The 27,373-nt window shown below is 39.9% G+C and overlaps 1 protein-coding gene across 5 annotated transcripts in view; it reads right to left on the bottom strand.

The window, feature by feature from the left end:
- The window catches only part of PLD5 (phospholipase D family member 5), a 191,876-nt gene that overhangs the window by 38,401 nt on the left and 126,102 nt on the right, over positions 1-27,373 (bottom strand). For 3 of the 5 annotated variants that reach the window (XM_030035622.1, XM_030035623.1, XM_030035624.1), the window contains one exon: positions 23,838-23,952. In XM_030035622.1, the coding sequence (XP_029891482.1) occupies positions 23,838-23,952 (115 nt within the window). Of the gene's footprint in view, positions 1-20,277; positions 20,375-23,837; positions 23,953-27,373 lie in introns of those variants that run through there. The other 2 variants (XM_030035626.1, XM_030035625.1) reach the window with 2 other exon arrangements.

Below are 27,373 nucleotides of genomic sequence, written 5' to 3'. Positions count from 1 at the left end.
CCTAAGAAACACTTGACTGGCAATTTTAAGCAACAGTTAGCAGTGCTAAATATTTCTTTTTTATTATGAAAACCGTATTTCTTACTTGTACAAATGATTCTAGAAGTTCAGACATCGAGAAAAGAAGAAAAATCAGGTAAGGTACCACTTTTCATGAAGCACCAAACATGTGACATAGGATTTTGAGCAAATTACAGAACTTGGTTCGTTGTACAATTATATTTGCTGCAACCCAGTTACCTTTCCAATTTTTTTCTAGATATCACCTATCCACATTCATCTATGCTTAGAAACAATGGTATTTTCCAATTTTCCTTGGAACGTGTTGCTGCTGACTTTCAATGCATGCATTAATGAGCAGAACTGTGCTAATTAATGAGATAATGTGTGTGAAATGGAAAAGAAATCAGAAAACACTAGAGCAGGTGTTAAATGGTTTAAATTGTTTTCTGATGAATAAACAAAACAAAAGCAACTCCTACTAGCTAAGGAAAACAATTCTGTAAGGCGCTAAACTTCTAGCTGCTTATCTGAAAACTGTGTTTAAAATCAAGTTTAACATAGCAGTTTGCCTTGACCATATTTTCTTTCCATACATTCCAAACAACATTAAATAGCAGTATGAATTTAACACCCACAACACACCTACATCAAATAGCTTATAAATGAAATGTTAGGATTTTTGTGTAGGAAAGGTAAAACAGTTGGAAGCAACAATGACCTTCCTTCTCATAACTGAGAGCCTAAAATAAACACTGTTTAAAAACATTTTTGAAATTTCCAATGCTGAGCAAAAAAGCTGATTGCCAAAGTTATTGCAGGAGACTATTTAACCAGAAATACTAACATTAAAAATAGCAGACGTCGTCACTAACCTGACACAAAGTTCAAAAGTTGTAAAACACCAGGATTTGCGGGCGCGGGCAGTTTAGACATGGGCATAAGCAGTGGGATGGGACTATCACTCTAAAATACAGTCTAGGCTTCAATTACCAAAATAGTGAATATAGCAGTACAGGAGATACTGCTCTCACACATACCATTAAAATCAAAACCTGGAACCCAATTTCTTTTCTTTCTGGAAACAGCTAACTCATAAGGCTGAGGAAACAGTATCTCCAAGTCAATTTAAAAAAGTCATGTGTTGCGAACAGCAGCTGCTGTGCAGCCTGTTAATGAGCCCTTACCTTTTGATGAAAGGAAACATGCATCAGTATTGATAATTGCCTCTGTTCCAGAAGCCCTTGAGATGTTTTGTTAAAATAGGCTTATCTGGCCTTCAACACAATCCATCAGCCCTAGTGTGGTCCAGGTCCCATGAGGAAATTAAATTGGATGGATCAATACGTGAAGCCATAACAGAACTCTTTATCATGCTGCAGTCTCAATTACACAAAGCTGTGGGTCTACCGAGTTCAACCACAAGGCACAATTTGTAAGCTTGATTGCTAATACAGATGCCAGATTCTTAAAAAATAAATCTAACAATTTTGTTTCAGTGAAGATTAAACTGCAGGGTGAGATCTTAGAGAAAACCAGCGCTGTCACTTAAAACTCAAGTAGATTTTTCTGTCCCATAAAATTGTGCATTCTAAAGGTTGGGCCAGATTGCCCTCTTTCTGCAGGAAAAAAAGACCACGTAGGGATCAAAGCATGCTTTAAGTAACAGACTTTTCTCCGAGTACTTTTTCTTCTAGGTGAAGAGGTTTTGCACTCTGTATAAGGGAGATGACTGATGCAGTGTGGGAAGCACAGAGGGGACCCAGCCGTTGAGAGCCTGGGCCTTCTCCGTGTGGTGGGAACACAGCCCCCAGGAGGTGCCAGGCAGCCACGTAGCCTCTTGCTTTGTCTCATAATGGAGGAAGAAAACAGGAGATGTCAGCAGTATTGCAAAAAGACTGACTTTTCATCCCTTTCTAAAAGAAATCCAGTTCCCAAAGTAATCCCAAAGAAGGATGGCACAAGCAAGTGGCATTTACCATTTCTAGCCTTGCAACATCCTGTTCGGCCTAGCTGCCCGCTCTCAGATACTCCACTAACAGTGTCATGAAGGCTACAGGGCAAGCTTGTCTTCAAGAACAGGAGCTTAAGGCTAGGACCTTTTCTACATGTTTGAGTCAAAGCACTGCGCTGTTAGCAGGAAACTTTAATCAAGAGCTCATCACATGTACGCTGTATCATGAAAAGCTGTACGCCATCGAGAAGCGCATCTTGGCACACCTGTGTTGCAGCATATGCTAGCTGTGGATTTTACCGCTGCTCAGGCAAGGTCACCAGGCAGCTACACAAACGGGGAGACTCTTCTCCATGGGGGACTGCAGGAGGCCAGGGCTCACAGGGCTGCCGCTCGGCCTCCAGATCCAGGTTTATGCAACAGTCTGCAGAAGGTGCACCCGGAGGCGTTGGATCCAAAGCCTGCAAGCAGACTAGGATATTACCAGGTTGCCCTGGTACAGAAGCAACATCACTGAGCCAAATCACCTCTTTAGTGGATACGGTAAATCATTTTTGTAAAGACGACCCAGAAAGAGCAACTGTTTAGGCTGCTATTATCACAGCTGCCTTGAAAGCAAACATGCACATTCTGCCTGCAACAGTTTTCAACAGCACCAGTTACAGGCTAAACTCACTCTGGAGTTAGCAAACATAACGCCCAAGAAACAGAAGCTGCATTTGCTTGTACCACGGCTAAAATTGGCCTTCTGTCTTCACAACTTTCTTACTTTCACTATAGTGTTTTTAAAACCAGAGAGAAAGAAAAATGGGAAAGGGGAAGGATTTAAGGATTGAGAGCCACAAAGAGGTATCTGGGAAACTGCAGCAAGAGTGACGGGTGATTCACAACAGGCAGAGCAAGGATCAGAAAAGCACCAAGAGCCCTGGCCTCATTAGCCCTGGCAGTAGGAAACAGTGCTGCAGCAGCAAAGAGGATGGAGACAAATGGAGATACATGGTCTGATGGCACGTGTTGGGACTGTGCATCGTGCAGAGCCCTGGGGAGAAAGGGTCATGGAGCCAGGCTGGGCTCTGCTACCCTCTGCTAGGCACGGGAGAGTTGTAAGGGTGGAGGAGATGAACAGGGGCTTTTCAATGCCTCTCGTTCCCCATTCTGGGAGCACAGAGCTTGTCAAGTGCAGGCTGCAGAGGCACTGCAGGCGATGGAGGGGGGAGCACATTGGGGCAGGGGGAGCTACACAGGGCTGTTCGGAGGATGAGGGAGTGGGGAGGTTGTAGAGGGATCGCAAAGAAGATGGGACCCCAGGATACAAGGAAGCACTAGTATATGAAATGAGTTTGGCCAGTGAAAGCAACAGTGCTTACAGCTCTCTTGTATATTTGCAGTTTGAACCTGAGAAATGCTCCTGCACCACATCCAATCCCCATCTTCCAGCCACCGTTCCCCACGTCACCACCAAGCTGGCCACAGTAGGAACAGGCGCCCTTCTCTGCTTACCCCATTCTTGCCATCCCTTCACTCTCCTCATCACCATGTCCATATGCTTTGCCTACAGCGCTGGTTTTTTTCCCATCTCCTAATTCTGTGTATTCCCAAGCAAATACTCCCAGTAATGAGACCTTTAAAAAGGAGTCTGAGACTGTGAGCTGTGGCCTCTTTGCTTCACCCCACTGCTGACAGTCATTTGGCACACAAAGATACACGTTTTGATCTATACCTTTTGGAGGGTGGCCTCAAGCCAGAGTCAAGAGCAGACTTAACTAGTCCATACCATGAACCTAGAGCTCAGAAGCACATGCACACTTGAGCCCAGCTGGTGCTGGAGCAGCCTGCATGGCACCTTGCACGGCCTCTCTGGGGGGCTACCACACAGGTGGGAGGCAGCACGTGGCACTTGCCATTGTGCCGTAGACCTGCTGTATTCTTTCAGCTAAACTGAGTTTTCAGATCAATACAGATGCGGTTAATATCATGTGCTAACCCAGAAAGATCAACAAAAGGTCCTTTATTAACCCTAGGTCCCAATCTTATTTTTTAAAATACAATTTGCTCACTAGGATATGAATGTGTACACGTATAGATATATAAAGTGGATGTCTCCTTCCCTACATTTTGCAATACACACTTTCGCTTTATTTGTTTTCAATTACAAACCTTAGCACAAAGTACACCCATGAATAAAAATAATTTTTATTCCACTGAGACAAAAATCCAGTTTTCCATACTCTGCTCACAAGTGGCGGAGTAGCTGTCTCATATTGGACAGACACAAGTGACCCAGGCAGAGGATCATCTCCCCAGGAATTTTCATGCTTTTTTCTTGCCTGATTGCAAAAACTCTGGAGTTGCTCCAGAAGCCCCATTAGTGTGACCTGTCAGCACTCAGAGGAGGACAAGCACAAAAGCAGAGGAATGCACAACTTGACAACGAAGTTATTTTTACTATGTCTCTGAATGATTAAAAGACAAACTAGACCATTTACTATTTCTGTGCTCTTTATGGAGTATTGCCTTTGAAATGCAGTTTAAAAGTCTGCCTGGCCCCAGAAGGATTAATGATACAGACTTATTTTAAAGAGAGAACACTCAAGGACTTTTAGGGAAATCTCTGATGGTAATACCTTAACTTTGAATCGGTTGTTTTGTTTACATTGCCCTACGCTCCTCACACACACACCTCTCCTTTTTAAAAAATACCAGGTCTGAGTCCTGCCACTCTGGGATTATGTACTATTCATCAATCTAAGCCCATAGTAATTTTTTAAAAAAACAGTGTACAATAAAATCTTGCTGCCTTTTCTTTTAGCAGCTCCATATGCAACTGCCACACACACAAAAAATGAAATCATAGTTACTCAAAGAAATTATGTTCTAGTACAAGATCAAGCAATCCCCAGAAGGCCTTTGCAATACAACTTGTGTTCACACCACCTTGGCCTGCCTTAAACTGTAGCACTCAAACTACCTGCATGACAAACATGTCTTCTTTCTGGAATTCCGGCTCACTCCCAATTTACAATCAGCCATAAACTATGTGCACACGCAGTTTCTTGAAACAACACCAGCCCCCAAAGTTAATGCTGCCTATAGTAAAATTAGGCTGTTTCTGATGTAGATATTTTTCATGAAAAATGACTGTAATGCTTACTGCCTTATTTTACAGCATCTGAGGTCACCGACACAAAGATAATTTGGAGGAAATAAGTGCACAGGAGAAGAATCTGTGACTGCAGCTCCATGGGCCCCCTCTGCTCTGTGTCTGGAAAGACACGGGTGACTGCAGCACCCACTGGACTTGCAATGGATGGGCTCATGCGCTTGGGGCTGTGGCATGGGTGGTTCAGGGAAAACGCACACAAAACACCCTCTGCCCCCTGCGTGCTGCCACTGCTCATTGCCACTGGCACGCTCCTCAGCCGGCTCACGCATCCATGCCTGGCTGGAGCTGGAAGAAAGACTGCTATGAGAAAGCTTCCCTGAGCAGACGGGCTGCAGTCAGGGATCTCCCTGCAGCGTTGCAGGTGTGAGAAGAGAGAGGTCTCCGTTGCTGGCGGCTGGCTTCCCAGCCCCCTCTCCAGGCACTGAGCCAGCTTCTCGCCTGGTTCCCTTCCCTCCCCAGCAGACTGTAACATGCTGTCGGGCTCTGTCCTGCACGATTAGGGAAAACAAATATCCTCTACACTCACCACTGGTTTTTTGCTTTGTTCTTTACTCATTCAGTGGATTAAAATAATTTCTGTGAGCCAGCACAGCCCCAGAAACTGCTCTATCCACACAGCTGAGGAAGCCAAGAGCCGAGTGTGGGAACAGGAGAGAGCAGGAAGAAAAAGAAATAGTGAGAAATGAGCATTACAAAACCCAGCCCTCTGGCTGAAAACAAAGTATTACAGAATTATAACTGGCATAATTAAAAAAAACACCACACCACCCCCCCCAATAGTGGCATGAACAGATCTCATTTTCAGCGATGCTTCTTCCCTCCACCACCTCCTCAGCTGTGCCCAAGTAGCTTTTTCAGGGTCCAAGGAATGAGCTGGATCAGAAAATGGATCCAGGTTAAAAATAAATAAAAATAAAATGGTCGTTTCATATGTAGAACAATTCACTAGTCCAGCTCACCACGTGGCGGTAAAGAATTTTTCCGACACAGCTGAAGGCACAGCACAAGTGTGGGAACGAGTGGCTTGTGGCTGGGTGCAGCAAGATGCAGGAACTGCTTATGCCAGTGCTGCCATTTAAAGGTACGCCCACATAATCGCAGCCTCTGTTCCTCTCAAAATCAGGCCCCTGAGAAATTCCAGGTGGCAAGCCCCAGTATTTGTTTGCCTTTTATCTTGCGTAACCATTTGCCTCATGCAAACAAAGCAGACAGGAGGGCAATGCTGGCATTTGCTTGGGATGACATTTCCCATGTGCTCACATGGGTGCACAGTGACACAGAAGATCCAGAAAAGACCCGTCAGGGGATCCTCATATGTGTGCAGAGTTTGCTCGCTGGATGCAGGATGGCACATTCTTGAGAACAAAGGAAAGGTCAGAATTAATTTCTTTCAATTGCTTGTTTAACTTCAGTGATATCTTGGGAGCTAGTTAGTTCCCAAGGTAACATTTATCTAAATACGCCCTTACAGTGGCTTTGAAGATGTCAGATGTTGGCCTTTGTTGCTAGTCCAAGTAATCAAAATACTGATTTCTCAGCTAAGTACACTGCTGTAGACAATGTTCAGCACAGGAGTGTCACAGCTGTCATTCACAGGAACGCATTTTGCGTTGCCTACTGAGCCCTTTTGATTTACTTAGCAGAAAAAAATCGACATATAACCAAAATGTTTCCCACCCCATGTCACAGCAGAGATGAAAGACAGGCCTGACAATATTTCTTTGTAATACTTACCCACCCAGCTACACATAATTTCTGATTCACTGACAAAAAACCAAAGGTCCATCTTAATTTCAGGGTGGGCAAACCATGACAAATACTACAGCGTAGAGATAAAAGGTCTCCCTTTTACCCACAGAATAGATAGAGCACAGGCATGCTCTGCTTGAGCTTCCCTGCGAATAGCAGGTAGCTCAGTTGATTAATCATGCATCGGCATGTTTAATTAACCTATGCAGAGAATTTTGGACCACAAACAAGGAAGAAACTCATATGGCTACAGACCTCCGGTTCTTCCAAACATAGAAATCCAGTTTCCAGAGCAAACTCGTAGCTTCCTCATTTCCACCCACAAGACAGAGGGCTTCCATAAATCCATAAAGCACTGAAATTCTGTAAGGAAGACCAGAAAATGCAGTGCAGCCCATGTTAACCCCCCCCAGTATTTAGAAACAGGATTTGAAGCCTAATACCCCTTTCTCTAACACAGAATATATCACAACATGATTTTTAAAAGTAAATTAACCTTGTTAACCCCGTGGGTTTTTATTATTTGCACTGTAATAGTTCTCTCCTTTCTCTCCACTTCTTTTTCTTAAACCCTGTGGTGTGTATTTGACTTTTTATTTAAGATTTTTAATTGTTACTGTAGAATTTTACATTCTGCATTTTCTACGGGAAAATGTCTATTCTATTCTTAACAAAGACATATCCTTGTTACCATGTCCTTGGGAGGCACACGCTGCCACCCAGGAGATATTTGATAAGCAAGTACCCCACAAATGCAAGCAGCCAACACTACAGTTCATTACATGAAACAAGTCAGGAAAGCAGACATGCTTCAACTCTACGCTTTCTCACCTGGATTTGGCCTCTGAAGTCAGTGATTTCTGTACTGTATTTGCTATAGAAACACTTACTGTTTGGGACAAAGTTTAGGAGTCCCATTTCAAACTATCTTTAAAACCAAAAAAATTAAATTGAGTCTGTGCATAAGAACTTAGTGTAACTTAAAAAGGTCCAAACAGCTTTTCCTTTCCCTCTAATCATTTTATTGAAAGTAGCAAACATTTCGTGCCTCTTTTAACAGGTTTTGCTGCCTGATGCAGCAAATGAGAGAAATCCTCATTTTGCACTGACTTGACTCTGACATCAGTATTCTTCAATCAAGTTTTTACTTCTTTTTGAGCTATTTAAGGTATTTCATATCTATATTCATAGATTTTGAATAAAACTTTGAATAATGAGAGTACTGATGATCAGTTCAATTCTTTCCCCTTAGCAGAACTCAGCATTCCTCTAAATAGCATTTTCTGTGTATAAATCTGTTTTGTGAGTCTGATGATTCAGTAGAGTCTGTAAGATAACTAGTGTACAACAAAGTTTGATAGAATATTTTAAAAAAATTTCCACATTTTTTTCGCCCTTCATTATTGGAGAGTAGGCTGCTCATTTACTAGATGAAGCTATAAAAGTGATTGCTTTAGAGATTGGGAAAAGTAATTTTCTTTCTTAGTTGATTCAGGTGTCAAAGCATATTACCGCTTAAAGGAAAACTATAATACTATCAGTAAAAGCATTACTAAAGTTGGATTGTGGCTTGCTTTCTTTGTGTAATCATAATTGCATACTTTTTAACTATAAAAGAAAGCTATTTTAAATATAATTGAGAGATTAGTAAACTCACCCACTGCTTACCCCACCTCCCTTTAAAGACTCTTTTCTTTTCTTGGATTAGCATTATGAAGCACTAGGTTTGTTTATATACTTCCTAGATGAAACATCCAAAAATTCAGGGACAATTTTTCATCTTAACACATGAGGAATTAGAATCACAATCTTCTATGAATGAACAAGGCTAAATCCCTACCAAAAAATGCCGTGACTATTTATCCCTATCTCCCTTTTTAACTTGTCAACTTGATTTCCTTCTGGTATTTATATATTCTAAAACCATTAGTATTGGCAACAGGCACTTCTAAATGCGCTGACTAGCAATAACAACATTTGTGCAATCATTCCCAAAATGTGGTCCTCAGACATTCATAGCTCTGCTTTGGGTTCTGTTGGTTCCTTCCCATGAAGGAGAAATCTCAGTTCTGGAAAGTGAGAAAGCATACTGCCAGGCAGGCAAAGACGTGAGGACAGAGCATGCCTCCTCAGAGGGCAGTATTATTTGGTCCTAAGCTACTGCTTTTTATTTTTACAATACCTCCATAATAGAATCGATTTTTTTTCTCCCCTTTCATTAACTGATTCTCTGAGCAGCCCTAGAGTATTATCTCCAGGCTACCAAAAGCCAAGAGCACTAGCTGACCTGGCCACGGCCATACAAGCAAAGCAGAGGCACAGCCAGAACTAACCTGAGTCTGCCAGCAGCACAGTCATTTCCTTTTACTACTTCTTCTCACTTGTCTCTCAGCATCTTTCCCTACTTCTTTCCTTTGATCCTGTCCTATTCTCCTGCCAAGTCAGGCTTTAACTTTTCTATTTTTTTTTTTCAAATCATTACTATCTCAATTCCAATTATTTTTCTCTCCTTTCATCTATGTTGCCATAAGCCCACCAAGAACATGCTTTGCCTTTTGCCAGCATTCTTTTCTTATCTTTTCCTAAATGAATTACTCAGTTTTCTGTGTCTCTCCTTCTCCTTCATCTGATTCATTCCTCCCTTTTATTTCATTTTCCTTACTACTTTCCCCCCACATCATTCTTCCTCCCTCTCCTCCACTTCATCCTCCATTCATCATTTCACTCTTGTCCTTGCCCACTCATTCATTGTTTTATTTATCACATATATTCATTCAGTTATTCATTCACTCCCCCACTCTCCCATTACTTGAGGAACATGCTTTATTCTCTAACTACATAGGCAGCATGATATATTCTCCAAGCCTTTACAAATAATTTGTGGAAAGGAAAAAAATGGTTTTTTCTTAGGATTTTTAAGGCTAACCACAATTTTGGAGTGCCCAGTTTGGTCCTAATTTTATTTTATTTAGCATGTGTTAGAACTCCTGTAGGTGTTAACTCATGATATACAACCCAAAGGTAGATAGATTGCTGATGGTTGTTGCAGATTGGGACTCTGGGAATTTCTTCTTGCTTTCTTAGCCCAAACAACAACTGATGCTGAGCTTTTGTTTCTTACCATGGTTCTAAGGTTCTTAAAAGAACAAGGCACATTTACAGTCTCTTATAAAAGTAAGCATGTAGAATAGACACTGCAGCTCTGCTGTAGCAGACTGAAGAGTCTCACGCTTGATTTGTTATTGTTCTGACCAGCCTGTCGGATGCATTTTTGAGGGCTTCAGCACTCTGGTTTGGTCACCCAGATACTTCATACATTAAAATGGAGACATTTTAAAGAGACAAATGGACATGCCCCAATGTCAAAAGCAGAAAAATCCACACAGTGCACTGAGGAAAAACAAAAAGCACGTAAGGAAAAAATGCTTTGGCTTTGAGGAGATACATAGGGGATACAAATCAATAGCTTGTCAGTTAGCAGCTTTTTAACACAGATAGACTTTCATCCAAACAGCCTATATGAAACGTAGAAAGCAAGATAAAGGAAACCACAACTCCACAGATTCTATGTTATTAGCTGGGTGAAGGACACGTGCAATATACAGTCAATAGAAGTGACAGCACACTGAAGTCACGGAGGATTTTAGTGTCCCTGAGGGACTAGACCACAAGTATCATCTCATTTCTCTAGTGCAAATATCAGCAACTGTCTCTGAAGGACAGGAATAGAGCTATGTTACTCCTCTGTGACATTTTGAACTGGTGGAGAACCAGGTCTGTAGGACTTCTCTTTCTTCTCCAAACCACACAGGACAGACAGAATTAGCTCAAGGACACTGAGAGAGAGAGGTGGACCAGTTCAGAGCCATCTGGGATGGCAGCAGGGTACAGGCCAGGGGCTGCGTAACTGGACTGCTTGCACCTGCACACTGGGATCCCTACGAAAGCAAGGCCAGAAGGCAGCATGTGCACTTCTAGTCCCAATAACCACATCGTGGACTTCGTGCCAATCCCTTCAAGACACTCACTCTAAGCTGCAGGAGAAAGTGCTACCATTACTTCAGAAGCCCATCTGAAGCAGCTAGCTGGATGCACTCCCAGGAAAGCCTGAGGGATGAGAGTGTAGGGCAGCAAGACAAGAGACAGAAAGGGAAATCGATCAGATTCGTACTGTAAAACACACGTAAACTGGAAATGACAAAGATTTGATGGTGAACATGGCTGCGTATTGGTATGAAGTATAGTGAATGCACAGGCAAGCAGGTAACTCCTGCATGAAAACAATGAAACATCAAACTGAAAGCAGTACTTAGACATTAACAGGGTCATATGAAGCACAGGAGACAGTTCTGCTGGGGGGGAGGATCAGGTCCTTGGAATAAAGACTGCTGCTGTTGGACCTCTCTCTTCTGCATTACAAAAGACAAAATGAATGGAGCAAATAAGGCTAGGATTCAAGAGAAAAAGGATAGTCTCATATTTATTTTAAGTTGCTTGAAACTACCCAGAATATTTGGATCCCACAGCTGATGTTCCACAAAGTCACTCTGCATGAGAGAGGGTAGGGCAGGCCTGGCACATAGGTCATTTTCTGAGGACTTAGTTTGAGCCCTTGGGGTCTAATCTTATTCACAATGACACTGATACTTATTAAGTGCTACACAGTGATAAATACCTTTAAAAAAAACAACGAAAACAACAAGATTGTGTGCCACAAACTAACATCAAAATAAGTGAATGTCTGGGCTCTTACCTGTGTCTTATTTCTTCATCTATAAAATGGAAACTAAGCTATTCCTCCATTTCCTGTGAGCATCATGAACATTTATTCTTGAATATTCACGAAGCACTCTTATTTCAGTATTAATACCACAGGAAAAAAAAAGGAAAAAAGTTTTTCCCCAGATAAGGTCTTGACCAGCGTTCAGTAAGCAAAAGAAGAGACAACACAATGAAAATGATCGTGAAATAAAATATCCTACACATGCTTACATAAGAATCCATGTGCATTGAATTTGATAGTCCAGTGGGAAGAAGATTATGTCATATTCAACTAAAGTCTGTATCATAACTACAAACTGCTTGATGGTACAAAAAGACGTGATACAGAGAATACATTTTTACGTACCATAAATGATAGTTTCATGGACCAACTAGAGAACGCACAAGCTGAGAAGCTACTCTTGATTTATTTTGAGCAATTCATAGTACTGATTCAAGCTGCAACTATCAAAAAGCCCCTGTAAGGATGACCACACTGTACTCCAGCTCACTATCTTTGTAACAACATCATCTGCATCCCACAAGACCATTCTGGTCATGTTTAATTTGAGAAAGAAGACCTTCATGAGGATGTATGCTAAGAGAAAATCAAAAGCCAAAGAGAAAAAAATCTTTACTGGTTTCCTGGCAATACTAGAAAACATTTTAGTAGAGGCTCAGCATAAACGTATATGATTAGAAAAACCAAATGCCCCTCTCCCAAGACACGATGCAAGGAGAGTTAAAAGAGAAGCTAAAGAAGAATGTTAGAGATAAAACGGTATCCTTCAATAAGTAGAGAAAAGGCAAGAGAGGGAAGGAACAAAAGAAAAGTAAAATTTAGCTTAGGAGAGCTAAATGTAAAACTACATAAATCGAATCAAAAATATTTTGAGGAAATATGGATACTGAAGTTGCAGAATACATTGCTACTGTGCGTAGTGTTTTGTGGATGACAAAAATACAAATAGATTAAAAAACGATTGCACAAATTAAAGGAAAAAAAATCATCCAAACACCAAAACAGATTGCTGAACTCCATGGCAAGGCAGTTCCTAACCTGCAAATTGCTAAAAGGATATACAGAGTAAGGGGAATGTCATCCTCCAGTTGTTTCAGTTGTTATACTCCTTCTGTAAGTGTGCAGTTCTGCTGACCCCAGCAGTGCAGAAGACTGACCTTCAGTCTGTTGCCATTGTCTTAATGGCTGAGAACAGTTCCTGTGACCCTTTCCTTAGGAACTGTTGTTTTTTTAAAAGCTTGACATCTCAACCATCATAACGTTCTTTTGACATGATTTTGAAGCTTAGTATAGATATTATGTAGTCCTATAACTGCTGGTATTTTTCCCATCACTTTATGCAAACGTGACTACTAAGATTAAAAGCAGGAAGAGCAGAGATCTGTTTTGAGTCACTGAAGTGACTGTCAATTTCTGCACTACATAACTACTAATATTTGCACACTATATATAGTTAATATTCTGTCTGAAGGAAGGAAAAGATGCTGAATGCACTCTGTTCTCAAGCGTAAGCATTAGAGACAATCACTCTGTAAGAGCGTGTAATAAGAGATGGAAAGGATGGAGAGTAACGCAGACATACCATTCTGGGAGCTTTTCTTCCAGTTGAATTACTTTAGAACAAGCTTAATGTCATTTACTTTCCAACCATTAGGCTGTGTAAAAATTCATAACATTTAGAGATCCAAGTGTCTCTGTCATGTCTCTTCAGACGATGGTCTTCTCAGAGCTGCCCAGGTTTGTAGTTGCATTTCAGTCTAGATGACATAAAAAACACTTGAACAAGGTGAGACACCATCACTGGGAAGGCTGAAGCCTGCTCGCAAACAGTAGCAATCAAAAATATACCAAATAATACCAGCAAGACTGCTGTGACTGACCAAGGCACAGTTCTAGGAAGACAGCCAGGCTTCAAGTGGATATGAAACATGTGGGAACCACATGAATGGACAAGACAAAATTCACCGACAATAAATTAACCTGCTTTCTTTGGACCCCTATGTAGGACCATTAGCCTTCATCTCTTTTCAGGATAAGATAGTGTTAGTGCTTTTGCATACAAGAGAAAGCATGGGGTGCCAAAATTTCTGCAAAGGGAGTACAGCTACCTAACAAATGTTTTCTGAGCTCAGATGGCCCTGGCAGCTCTTACCAGCTCTTCCAGTAACTGTAGGTAGGAACTTGCATGCTATCCATATGTTTTAAAAATGTCACAACTAATTTCTGCTAATGCCATCCGTTATTGGTTCCTCTGTACTAAAAAGCATCAGTGACTCAAACAAACTACTGCCATACAGGAAGAATCCATTCCAGCATGTAAACTATCAAGCAAGATTTGGAGATGATCCGTGTGGTACGAACCTGCTATGTTGGACTAGACGAAAGCAATTTGGCTGTTCACAAGATGGCTGGATTACCAACAGTCATAGTTGTTCTGGAGCTTATGAAATATGAAAGTGCCCATTTCTGCCAAATCCACAAATACACAGGCATTAGTAACAGACTCAAATGCAAAGACATTTGCAAACTGAAATTATGTACTAAAATACTGATCAACCTACCATGAAAGACTTTTTCAATTACAAATTTCAAAGCAGAAGAATTATGATATTGTTTCTACTAAACACCTAACATCTTAAAAGTGCCTTACAGGACATCTGGCCTTAATTCATCAAGAAAAAAATGTAATATTATTTACCTATGGGTCTTTGAAACAATGACTACAGATATTGGAAAGCATGTGACTGATATTTTATAATGCAGAAGTACACATTACCAATGGGAGGGTACTGTCCCTGGGAACACATCCATTCCTCTCAGTGAAGGTATTCACTTCTAAGTAAAGTCTACAGACAGATGCTGCAGAGCTTAGAATTAGAATTTATTGCTTGCATATCTGGCTCTGATGGGCACAGTGGTTTTGGCTTAAGTGAACCTTTTTTCCTCTCCCTCTTTGCAAAACAAGCCAGTACAACCCAAAGCCCTGGTTGCCTCCACAATTTAAATTATAGTGAGGTTTTGGTTTTTGTTTTGTTTTGGTTTTTTTTTTTCCTCTACTGGTTGTGGATGTGACAGCCTCACACTGCTAATTCTCTCATGCTAGAGAACTCTGTAAGGCAGGCCATGCCTAAATCTTCTTAAAGTTGGTGCGCTTCACAATCATAAGAGAAAATAAGCTGTTTCACATTGTGCCTAATTTGGGGATATTTGTGTGTCCAGTGGAAGTTTTATTCCCAGATTAGGCATCTAGATTCCTACAGAACCTGTAATAAAAACTGGACTATCAGTAGCTTAATTTTTTTGAGCTAAAAGATATCTAAACTAGGTAAGCAGGCAATACCAATGGAAGGTATGTTGTTTACCCCAGCCCCTCATTTGGAATCGCACAGAAGGATCGATTCTCCAATGAAGTTTCAAAATCCTGTCTTACAATCAGAAGCTTAAAATAATTCTTTCACAAATAAGGGCAAGACATTTCTTTCAAAATATATCTGGTGGCAGTAGAAGGAGCAGAAGCAGAGCAGGAACTGGAAGCCAGGTTTCTTCCATCCCAAATGAATATGTGACTACTACAGAGTCATCTTTAAACGCAGACAGAGATTAGAAGATTTTCTGCAAACTGTTAGAGCTCAAATGGGAGGGACCGAGGGAGTACCACTACAGAATACCCTCTGCACTTCCCAATCCTTTGTGATTGCAAACTCTGTTTTACGAAGTTTAAGATTTTCAATACTAGCTTAAACAATTTGCTTTCTGTCAGGTGCCTTGTAAGGTAGACAGCTTTTCTTCAAGTTGACAATTTAGAAACCTTCAGACAGAGCAGGATTTTTTAACCTAAACTTCTGCAACTCAGACGGATGTTCTGTGTCAAAGACATTCTGTGTATATGTGTGTCTAAGATGTAACAAAAATGCTACCCACCTGCTCTTTTGAGCCATGTTTCATAAGGTTGGACATGGCTTACCTTACATTGCAGGATCCAGCTCTCCAACGGAAACAAGTGAGAAACATTGCATATGAGTTCTCATGGGGTTTAGGCATAAAACCAATGGTGAACATTTCCTTGCTATCAAGATGTTAGTGGATGTGTGCACACCTAGCAACGTAAACCGAGGTAAGAGAGTTTAGGTGCCTAAACAGAAAGATGTTTACCCAAAAACCAACCAAGCAGGAGTTTCTGCACATTAGTGTTGCCTAGATGTTAGGTAGATACTCGAATGCTTGAATCTCTGATGCAAAACTGATACCTGCTTCTTTATTTTAAGATGGTTGCAACTAGTTTCAGAAATTCTGCTTGGTGTTTCTCATTATGCAGAACTCTGTCAAACTTATTATGCAGTTCTAAGAGGTAAAGAACATAATGAGATCTTTCATCTTGGAATTGGCTTTAAGATTGCTTGTCACAGGCCGAAAGTTGTTGAGAAAATATCAGGTAACACTCTCCAGCAGCAACTAATAAAATCTAAATCAAAGCATGCATCTACTCTGTTGCAGGTACCCAGGGAATATAAAAAAATAATAAAAAAGGGAAAAAGCATGATTCATAATAAATCAAAATAAAAAAATTAATTTAAAATCAGATGTCAAAGGCCTTGCCAGTACAATTTTCATTAGCTGCCTTCTGAACACTGTCATATTTTAAGGTATGGCTCAGGCAGGGTTTTAGAAAAATGTCAATGTTTAAAATCTGAAAGGAAAGGAAGAGGGAATTTCTCCCCCTCTGTTCACATCCACCTTTGTTTAACTCTGTAAAACTCAGATCCAAATTACTTGCTTCCTTCAGGAGGATTCACCCCTAGTATACTGGTCCTCTCAAAGTATCCTGCTTACTTGTTCCTGAAAAATCAGAGGGAAAAATTAGTCTATTTTTGATACTGCTGAATTTTGAAAGAGCAGGAGCTTATCCTATCTTCAACACTGTTCCCTCTCACACAGTTTTGGAGAATCCAGCCTAGGAAAGACTGATGAAGAAAGCAATGGAGCTACAACTCAATTCAATGCCTTACATAAAACCATCAACTGAACTTCAGCTCTGAAGAGCACTCTTTACACTCCTATGGAGCATGCATCAGATTATATCATTTTTATGGCACATTGTGCAAAAACTGGCCATCTGGACAGGCAGAAATCTCTTCAAGATGCAGCTTGAGCATTCCAGCCTCCCATTGTATGAATAGAGTGTCTTTTCTTTTTAGTCTTTGCAGTGTTTTTACATTGATTCTCAATGTTATCTTCACATGAAGAGGAATTAAAGGCTTACTTAGAATCATAGAAATGCCAGATTAGAAGGGTCCTCAGAAGATCATCCAGCCCAATCTTTTGTGGGAAAGGGAGCCTGTATGAGATCATCTAGCAACCTGTCCAGTCACATCTTGAAAACCTCCAGCAACAGGGACTCTACCACATCCCTGGGGAGGTTGTTCCAGCAAATGATTGTTGTTACTGTAAAAAAATTCTTTCTTTCTTATGTTGATATGAATGTACTTAAACACATAAGTTTATGTTCTCCTTCCAAATCATTATGGAACTATTAAAACCAGCTTTGAAACCAATCTAGACCTTTTCCCATGCACCAGAGGCAAATACTCACAAAGCCACTCCTCACAGGGGCTTGTCTGCTTTCTTCTTAAAATTGCCAGTGATAGCTCTTTCATAATCTGCTCACAGTCCACTGTCCCCATATTTGGAACATTTTTTTCTAATACTGAAACCAAATATTCTGTGCAGAATGTAAATCAATGTCATCAAGGCTTACCCTACCAGTGGCTTTCAAAAAAACCCAAGTCGCCCACAACCCAAAACATCTTTTAGGCACAGAGAAACTTATCAGGAAATGCCCTCTCTCACTCAGCTTTATCTTTTCCAGAGAAAATGGCAGTTTCTCCCAAAGGGTGAACTCCACATTCCTAGGTCTTGCAGCACACAAAGGCTCTAGGTTACAAAAAATGCTTAACTCACAGTTTGTTTCATAAGGAGAAACTGGACTGATGTTCCCAGGTGATCTCAATTTTTTCTATGATGTAACATAAGTTTTTCAGTTCTTCTATAATATGTTAAAAATATGACATCATCTTCCCATTCCCCCCCAACTAGGTAGGGAAAGGGAACATAATTGTGGTCAAAGGTAAGAAGAACTCATGTCCCACAAGCATCACAGCTCTAAAACTATGCAGCACCTCAAGTGTGCCAACAGAAGCAGACAGAATATGGGACTAAACACATTTCATCTGATATATAAATCATATTCATTATTGCTGTCCATTGTGCAACAATTTCATTAAAACAGAAGTACAGGAAAACCCTAAACCACTAAAAGTCCCTAGACGTTACATGAACCCTGAGCTTTCTGGTACTATGGCAGATTAATCCTATCCAAACCAGGTTCCAGTGGTCCTACCTCCCTTGCCCACCCCAGCTACGTGTTTCCTATCTCTGTGTTGTACCCAGCATTTAGGCCTGTGAGATCATACACCGAGTAATGCAGAAATTTAATGCAAATGACAATTAAGGCAGCCAAAAAAAAAAAGCAGCCTGTAGCCAAAACAGCACCCTGAGCTGTCTTACCACACAACCACTGGTGCAAGGAAGAAGGCAGAGCCAACACATGGTAGGGAAGGCAAAGAGGAGGCCTGGGATCATGGAGCTGCCCAGACATAAACTGATTTAATTTGTCATGGAATCGTATCTGCTAGTGTTTGCAATCTAAAGTGCACAAATAAAAGCACAAAAAGCTTCTGAAGCTCCACTTTCTACTAATTTGTTTGTCTCCCTGCAACAATATAACTTCTTAGTTTCTCGGTTTTGGTTGTATCTGCTTGAGAGAGTGTAATCCTGGGCAAATGTGCACAAATTGCTCAGTGAGTAACAGCTGCACATGTGATCTCGTGATTAGATCCTGCCCTAGCACAATGACTTTATATTATTCTCCAGTTTCATTGGTAACATTCAATAGCTATTAGTTGAGTTAGCTGATTTGGGGTTTTTTTTAAATCACATTGTGACATGGACAGACTCCTCTTTTCATATCTGCCTTAGCCAGCACTGACAAAACAAAAAACATTCCTTGCAAATATATGAAAAATGATTCATGAAAAGGGAGTATTGGGAAAAAACAAATAGAAAGGGAATGAAGCAATGCAAATTGAAGAAAGGAAATCCATCGGCGTGTCTTAAAAACATTAACGCTGTCAGCTAAAATAAGATTGTAATTAGTAAGGGATTTAGATTCTGTACACGTAAGAAATGATACAACAACCTGCTAATGGGAGACGATACTATTCAAATGTTACTGAAGAACAAAGACTGGTACATAATTATGTGCAAGGAGTGGGAGGGTTACAAGAAATGTTTCAACCTAGTAAACTGAACCACAGCTGAGAAAAGGCTAAAACAATAACCTTGAAAACAAGCATTAATAAGCTACTGTCACAGCACAAGGAGGATAAAAAAAGAACATGTTTGTTTACACAGTGAGCCAAATTTTGCCTACAGGCAGACCTACCTTTCACAAGAGAGTCATATACGTATATGCATAGTATTTGTATACATACGTGAAAGTGAAATATAGCTTTAACATTAACTATAGAGAAGTAAGACTTCACACCTGAGGACTGCATATTACAAAAGGTCCTATAAAAATAACATCATAGTTTATAGTCTATTTAGTAATAATTTTGACAACATGAGCTGGGAGAACTTACATGTGGTTGATTTTTTTAAATTACTAATATACATTTTTTTAAATTATGCCTATAGAAAACAAATGCTCAGGTCGGGCTTCTGGTGCCTGTGCTGCCATTAATAATCACTAGTTGTCCCCAGGAGACAGAAACAACAAGCGACCTCACCTAACAGTGATGTTGTAAAAAGAAATTCATTAATACTGTATTTGCAGAACACTCGGATACCACAGTAAGAAGCAGCACGGAAAAGCCTATGTGGAAATTAATCATTCTGCATTCAGTGCAGGATCTGGCAGATGTGCAATAAAGAAAGCCTGGAGACATACATTAAATATGAAGATAAAAAAAGATTCTAGCCATTACCAGCAGAAATAATATCCCCTGAATGAGCATCATCTGCCTTAGGCATTAAATGTTTGACATATTCTCATTCAATACGAAGGAAAAACTTCTGATTAATGTGGTAAGATTATAGCAAGTACCAGACAGGTATTCCATGCAAAATATAGACTCTGATAATGTAATTAAAGCCTGTCATAAATATACGTTCTGGGACTAGTATTTCCTCATTTCCGCATACTTAATTTCGCAACTAAATAACACTCCCAAAATGCAGCAATTATTAGCAAATGTACATTATCTCAGCACTCAGAGGCTCCTGTCACCACAGCTCTAGGTGTGTTATGTGTTGGCACAGTAAATCAATTCATGTTTCATGCTGCAGCTGCTAGACTGCTTCTGTAATCAAGCTACCCTGTTTTACAGCTAGCTCAAGAGAGTCAGGGTAGCGAAGACATGCCAAAAAAAGGCTTAACAGTGGCGACAAACCTGCAGATTCACAGCTAGCTCAGATATCTGTACTAATGTTGCAACTGCAAATTACTAATTTTATTTTACTCTACATCAGTTCCACTCTCCTGTCCACATAAATTATGATTTATCTTACCCCATCAGCTCAAATCTGAAGTCAGATTTCAACTTTCTCCTCTGTTAATCAGTAGGGACGGCTGCTGGAGAGGAAGGATGTGTAGGGAGGACTCTAGGATTCACCCCTGGGTTGAAAAAGGTCTACCAAAGCTGCTTTCTACAGTACTTCAGAAATGGGGAGAAGAGGCAATGGGGGTCCATGCATGCCGGTCTAGAAAAATGAAAGATGTGCTAGAATAATCTGGCTGGCAGAAATAGTCTCAACAACTGTGCTGAGATGCAGCAGAGCTGTAACATATCATGGTTCCTAGTACAAAAAAAAAAACCCCAAACCCACTGCATGAGACCATATGGATGACCAAGTATAGTTCTTCAAGAAACCACATATAAACCCATGCCACTGTGTCGAGACTAAGACAGTTAACTGGGCTGCTTAAGTCAGAAAGGGCACACTCCCTGAAGATGCAGCGTAAGGTAGACAACCATGGGCTGAGGAACTGCAGCATCCTTAAAGGTTCCCGGGCAGTATATCAACAGGTACATCCTGGGGCTGACACCCAAATTATCCCTCGCCCTGACCCCAGGAACCAGCCCGCATAGCATGGGGACACAGCTCAGGGGTTCTGAGCACTCAGTCTGCTGAAAAGAAAGGCAAGGCTCTTCCACCTTCTCTGTGCAATAGCAACTGCCTCTCACGTTTAGTAGGACAGCCCACAGCCTGGAGACAGTCTGACTCTCGCATACTATCTGCCTTGGAAAGAAGAGGCTAGCCTATGCTTACCTTGCAAGGTGAAGGCAGGCATAGGAACTCATGAAGCTCCAGAGCCCCACAGGCTATATATGTGCTTTCTCTCCATGCTACTACTGCCCGTGGCTCGGGCTCCAAGCATATTTGCTGCTTAGGAACAATCAGCTCAGTTTATTAGCTGGTGAACCACAGAGCAGAGCTTGGACCCTCCTCTGCCTAATTCAGACAGACACCACAAGTGGGAGTTTGGGTCTGTCCAGCCAAATGTATTCTGGTTCTCCATCTTAAGAAGCTTCAAAACTTGGCTGAGCTATTCATGTATTTCCTGCTTGCTTTCCCACAAGAGGAACATTTCTATTAAAAAAGGTGCATGGCATACTTTCTAAGACAAATCTGACCAGTTGCAGGGAAAAAAGAATTAGTTATCTTCATGAATATACATGTCCAAATGATGATGCCCAGTTCCCTTTCAAGAATCAATTCTGACTGATTTCTGAGGATGCAGGTGGCCAGTGCCTCATGAACAAAGACATTAATGGTTTTAGTAGACAGATCTTCCAGGATAGCATAGCAAAGCTTAATGATACATTTGTCCTCAGCTAAGACAATGGTAGTAGGTAACAGTAATTTTTTTTCTCTAGCAGACACGAAAAAGGCTAATATAGATATGTTTTCCATTTACTGTGTTATTAATATTATTGAACTAATGGAAATTGGAGTAGTCTTTTTTTTAAAGCTAGCCTACCAGTTACCTTCTATTTGACACAAGCAGGACATACCATGAATCTGCTGTTCATATAAGGTCTGCTCATTTCAACATAAAATTAAGACAACTAAATTTGATTGAATGTTAAAATTAACTTATCTCTTTTCAGGAATGCAGAGCCAAATAAAGATTTACCTAGCTTTCCTGGATATAAAAAACAAACAACACACCTAAATGCAGGTGAAAGACTTGCAACAGAGTTGGCAATCACCATGTCATAATCAAGACGTTCTAACAAAAATATCAGAATTTGTGGAAATAAGCAAACCAAAACATGGAATGAGGAAAAAAAAAACATTCATAGTGAGAAAAGCAAGAAGTTATAATATTGATCTTTGAAAAAGACTGACAGTACACAGTGATATCTACAATTACAGGGTTCAAAGACAATGACAGCAAAACTCAGAAGAATTACTATAAAAAAGTGACTTTCTCCGATTCTTTGTAGCTCAGAGCACTCAAACATATCGATCACTTCATTTGAATACTCTAAAATTTCCTGTCTTAGAAATCTGAACAATGCATAAGGGAAACTGAAGCTAGTAAAATTGTAAAAGCCTATGTTCTGTTCATTTGTTTGTTCAAAAAGCTCACGGGTCTGATTAATTCCCACATAAACTGAAGGAAATGTTAATGACAAACATCGCTCCCTTTTCTAGCTAAAACTTTTACTCATCTTTTTTTGAAAGAGGATAGGTTTTGATCTTGTGTATTCTCAATAAATGATAGCTAAAATATCTATTGCCAGGTACATCAATATAAACGTACAGGCCCTACCTCTCACCTCCTCTGACTCACGGGAACTTGGGACATTAGAATCACAGGGAAAAGAAACCACTTTTTCAAAGGCAGTTTCACTGACATTGATATTAAAATACCTATTTCTTTTTCAACACATCAGAAAAAGATAATTCCTTGCTTCACAGATGTCTGACAAAGCCAAAGTATTCTTACTGGTTATCAAAGGATCAATATCACTTTTGGTTGTGTAACAGAAATAATCAAAGCCCTGGAATAGGCAGTCTGATATGACAAGTCTCTGTAGTTCTTACATTTAAATAACATGTCAGTCTTGATCAAAAGATGATGTCTTTAAGGGACCAGGACTTTCAACAGTAGTGTTCTTTTACTTGCCCAGTGAGATTACAAGGAATTTAAACAAATAAAGATTGATCTTTGTTGGAAAAGGGTGTTCTTTATTCTTTACCATAATCAGACATGTTATGTTAGGGTGCTGCTACACATAGCAACTGCTTTGCTTAATTTATTTTTTAGAATTCCCTTTGTGATCCATATAGTAATCTGTGTCAAAAATGATCATCATCAAATATATAAGTTCTTTTTGTCCTTTGAAAAATGTATCCTTAAATGTACCCTCAAAATCATACTTTTATCAGATTATATAGATAATTCATGTATTATTATTCAGAAGTATGTATGAGATTTCTAAAACTCCTAAGAGATTCTAATTTCTTTCAGCATTTCTTAAACTCTCTTTGCTATTTTTCCACACAGTTTTACATAAAGCAAGTTTAGTCATGTAGTGCCAGTGTGTAATCTCTCTTTGGATAAGAATTTTAAGCCTCAAAACAACTATTAGGAAAGCAGGCACCTACAAAATACACATAGCACAGAAAAACTTGTCAGTTGGCTAAATCTGACTGACAGTCTATTTTCCAGTGCTTCAGAATCATCTGTACCACAGACATATTGTTTTATTAATTTAATTTGCTATTGCTCAAAAGAGGAAACTATCTTATCCCACAAGGTATGACAGCAGTCTCTGAGGTTACGTTGCCTACATTAGAATGGCTATAGTGAGTTTAAACATCTATCCAATCACTGCACCACCTTTTTAGCCACTTGCAAGCTGCAAACTTCAACTACAGTAACAGAGTTTCAGATTTTTGATAACTGTGAACCAGAGAAAGCTGAAGGACTATGCATAGGGTAACAGTGCTAAACCAGTAGTGTGCATTTTATACATCATCTGAGTCTGCATTTTAAGTAAAAGGAACATTACATAGCAGTCAATGGCATAACAACATAAAGACCTTGGTCTTACCCTTTGTTTTCAAGTCGTTTAATACCTTTGATTCCATGGGCAGTATATCGCTCACCAGTTTTATCTCAATATTTCGGGATGCCAGTTCAAGCAATTTTTCAAAAAGACGCTGACCCTGGGAAGAACATTAAAGCAAAGCAGAAGTTGTAAGACTGTTTTAAGAATAGAATTGTTCAAACAGCATATCAACAAATTAAAGACACACATTAAAACAAAAACATATTGTAAAACAGTTCAGTAAATCTGTTCCTAGATATAGTTAAATCTACCCTAACGGTTAGCAGCTCAAACTTTTTCTTGGACAAATACCATTTTGAAGGCCAAACTTGCTTCTTCCTTTTCCCAGATTGTGCAATACTATTGATGACAGGTGACATGCAGAGAATGAAGTGTCCAGGTTTTTTATGGTGCATAAACATATTTTTACATTAACTTTCTTCTAAATAATTACATTCTGTTAAATCAGGATTAAAAATGCAAGGAAAAGAGTTTATTACACTTATTCTGTATTGAATGATTTTTTTGTAAGTGGTTCTAACCATAGTACAATGCATTTTCAAGTGGTTGTGTGCTCATCTTTAAATGAGCTCTACAAGGAAGGAAAACAATGATCTACATGTATTTCACATGCTTTTTCTTTTTACAGTGTTGTAACTTCACTATTTAAGCCTATTTCTAGCACAGAACAAAAAAGGGAATCTCATACTGAGCTAGATACATGTTAAACCAGAAATCAAGACATTTGTTTCACATGAAAAATAAAATTTTAAATGGCCACATTTTTCCATATCCAAGAAACAAAGAAAAAGTAGACTTTCTGATTGCATAGTAAATGTTTAATTTTTAGATTTAATATTTTAACTTAAAGAAAAATGCTTAGTTAGAAGCATCTAACTACACAATGTCAAGAATAAAATACCCAGTGTATCAATACTGTGCTGTGTTACTACAACCACAGTTAGAACCCATTTCCTTGCTGCCATTCTAGCTTACTACAGCAGATGCCAGTTACAGTTAGCAGTCAAATACACAAAAACTTTGGGTTTAAGCAGCTGACAAAGTGCCTGCCCTACCTACAGGGTTCACTTTAGATACAGTATAATGCTGGCCACAAAGTAAAGCTAAAACAGAAATGCAACAGTCCTATCAACTTTCAAACAAACAGGTAGAAGATAAAGCTTTCCACAGAACTGTGTTAGATAATTCTCTGTACAAAGTATTACTCTAAAAATCTTAAAAGGATCTTTCTATTCAACAAAAATGGCCAAAGCAAAAGCAGTTTGGGATGATGCAATCTGACGTAGCATGGACTAACAAAACCTCAGACAGAAGCCCTCCTCCCACCTCCCACCCAGAAGCAGCAGACAGTGGAAAGCCACCCTTTGCCCTGTAAATTGCCTGCACAGATTGACACTTGGAGCTGTGCTGGGCCTTAAGCATTAGGCAGTCACAGAAAGTAGCTCTTCATCTGTCTACAGCACAGACCTATTTTTTAATATTCACTTATTTTGAATATACGTGGCAAAGTAAGAATATCCAGCCTCCTAAAAACTAGCTTCCTCAAAATTACAGGGCAGCCAGAGGCTGCAGTGGAAACACAGAACTACTGTTTATGTTTTAATTTTGTAATGTATGCCCGCTTGCTGGCTCAAATCCACAGCATAGCTCCCTGCTTATCCCAGTGCTCACAGGAACTCAGTAGTCAACAAGATACTGCCATAATGAAAGCATTAGTCAATGGCTAACAGAACAGGAAAACAAAAACATGGTTTGCATGAAGCTCCAAATGCTCCTTATACTCACATTCAGCATTTCTTGAGGTGACTAGGTGGTCCCATATCTAAGAAATAACACACCAAAACGGCCTTACTGAGCTGCTGTGCAAGTCAAGGAGTGGCTTTCCCTCACATTCCTCATGAAGCTAAAAGGATCCTTAATTCTCACGTCAGTGATTGGGTTGGGGTTTTTTAAGGAGAATAGGGGCAGCTGTTGCCAGAGGTAAGAATTAATGAGATAATAGGGTGGAGGGGATGGGTGCTGCAAAGTTATGCAGCAGCTCCACTGTGATTCTGGGGGAGCAGAGGGGCACTGACCAGTATTCCTGGGGGCCCTGCTCCCCCCAAGAGGGTCTCTCCCGCAATTGCTGTGGACTGATGCTGCTAGACTTTAACTGAATCTAGGAACAGCAATCACTTCGCTGCAAGGCTCAGGCAGCCTTTGGACCCACTTCTTCTGGGTCCACCAACTGGAGACACCAGCAGTTTTGATTATTTTTTTTTTTTTTGCAAAAAGTGAGCAGGGAAAATTAAGGACTAAAAGGCTTGCGTGATGTAAATTAATTCAACTTATATGTAGAAACAGCTACTCAGAAAGGTTCTATGTGTTGATTTAATTTACTAGGTAGAAAGACAGAGACAACACTGGTTTTGTTTGGGTTATCTGTAAAAGCTGATTTTTGACTAGAAGCATAGTAGAAAGCTCTAGCATACAAAAATAAACATGGGCAAAGCATTCATAAATTTGATGGAAAGTGATTCGCATTATCAATACGAATTAACGCATTAACTGTTCTGCTAAAGAAATGCTTAGAAAGTTAACTTCTAAAGCTGATAAAATTAATTGTTTCAGGGGATGGTTTCTTAAGTTTTTTTTCCCATGGCAATTATTTTTGGACATTATTGCCGCTTCTATCTGCACAAGATTTTATTTACATATTATTTACAAAAGCTTTGATAAACAAGCCTATACTTTCTGTATTAATTTTTTTTTGGACAAAAAATAACATGCCAGCGTTTTCTGAGTTTTACCTGATCTTAGTATGCCCTGATGCGACCAACATAGCATCCTTAATGGATCACCTGGTTGTCTCTTACAGGCCATGCTGCCAGCTGAACGGCCCATCCTATGGGTGAATAAATCACCTGGAGTGCAGTCCTGCATTCCGATGAAGACATCTTCTCTGAAAATACATCCCTTTTCCCATCAAGGACACCACAAGCTATGCATTTATAATATCCTTTTATGTCCAGTTATGTTCATAAATGGTAAACCCTCAAATTGATAAAACATTTAAAGCATCTCTAAGTAGTAATGGTTAAGACTAGGAGTGCACTCACCACAAATATGTGTGTTTATACAGGTATACAAAAAACACCACCCGGTGCCAGAACTGGAAGGAATTCCCTTTGCTTCATCTCTCTCTGCATCATCCCTCAGCAGGCAATCATACACTCACCAAGGCTTAGTCTAGATACTCTAAACAACTATGAAAAATTCACAACTTGATTTTAAAAATCTGTATGTACTATAGTAGTGTACTAGAAATTCTTCCTTCATTGTTGAAGAACCTGGCCTTCTTCCCCATTAATATTAATTTGAAACTCAAATTCTATACTTTCTGACATGTTTACTTGCAATTTTACTGGTTTGTTCTATGAAAAGGAAAAAAGACAGGACAGAAGGTCTGAAGAGTTTTGTCACTGCTGTCAGCAAATTTGAAATGCTTCTGTTCAATGCAAACCCTCATGCTGTCATTC

Source organism: Aquila chrysaetos, chromosome 13, assembly GCF_900496995.4.
Source record: "Aquila chrysaetos chrysaetos chromosome 13, bAquChr1.4, whole genome shotgun sequence".
Classification (NCBI taxonomy): Eukaryota; Metazoa; Chordata; class Aves; order Accipitriformes; family Accipitridae; genus Aquila; species Aquila chrysaetos.
The sequence above is the reverse complement of the archived record's forward strand: the minus strand, read 5'-3'. Positions and strand labels throughout refer to the sequence as shown.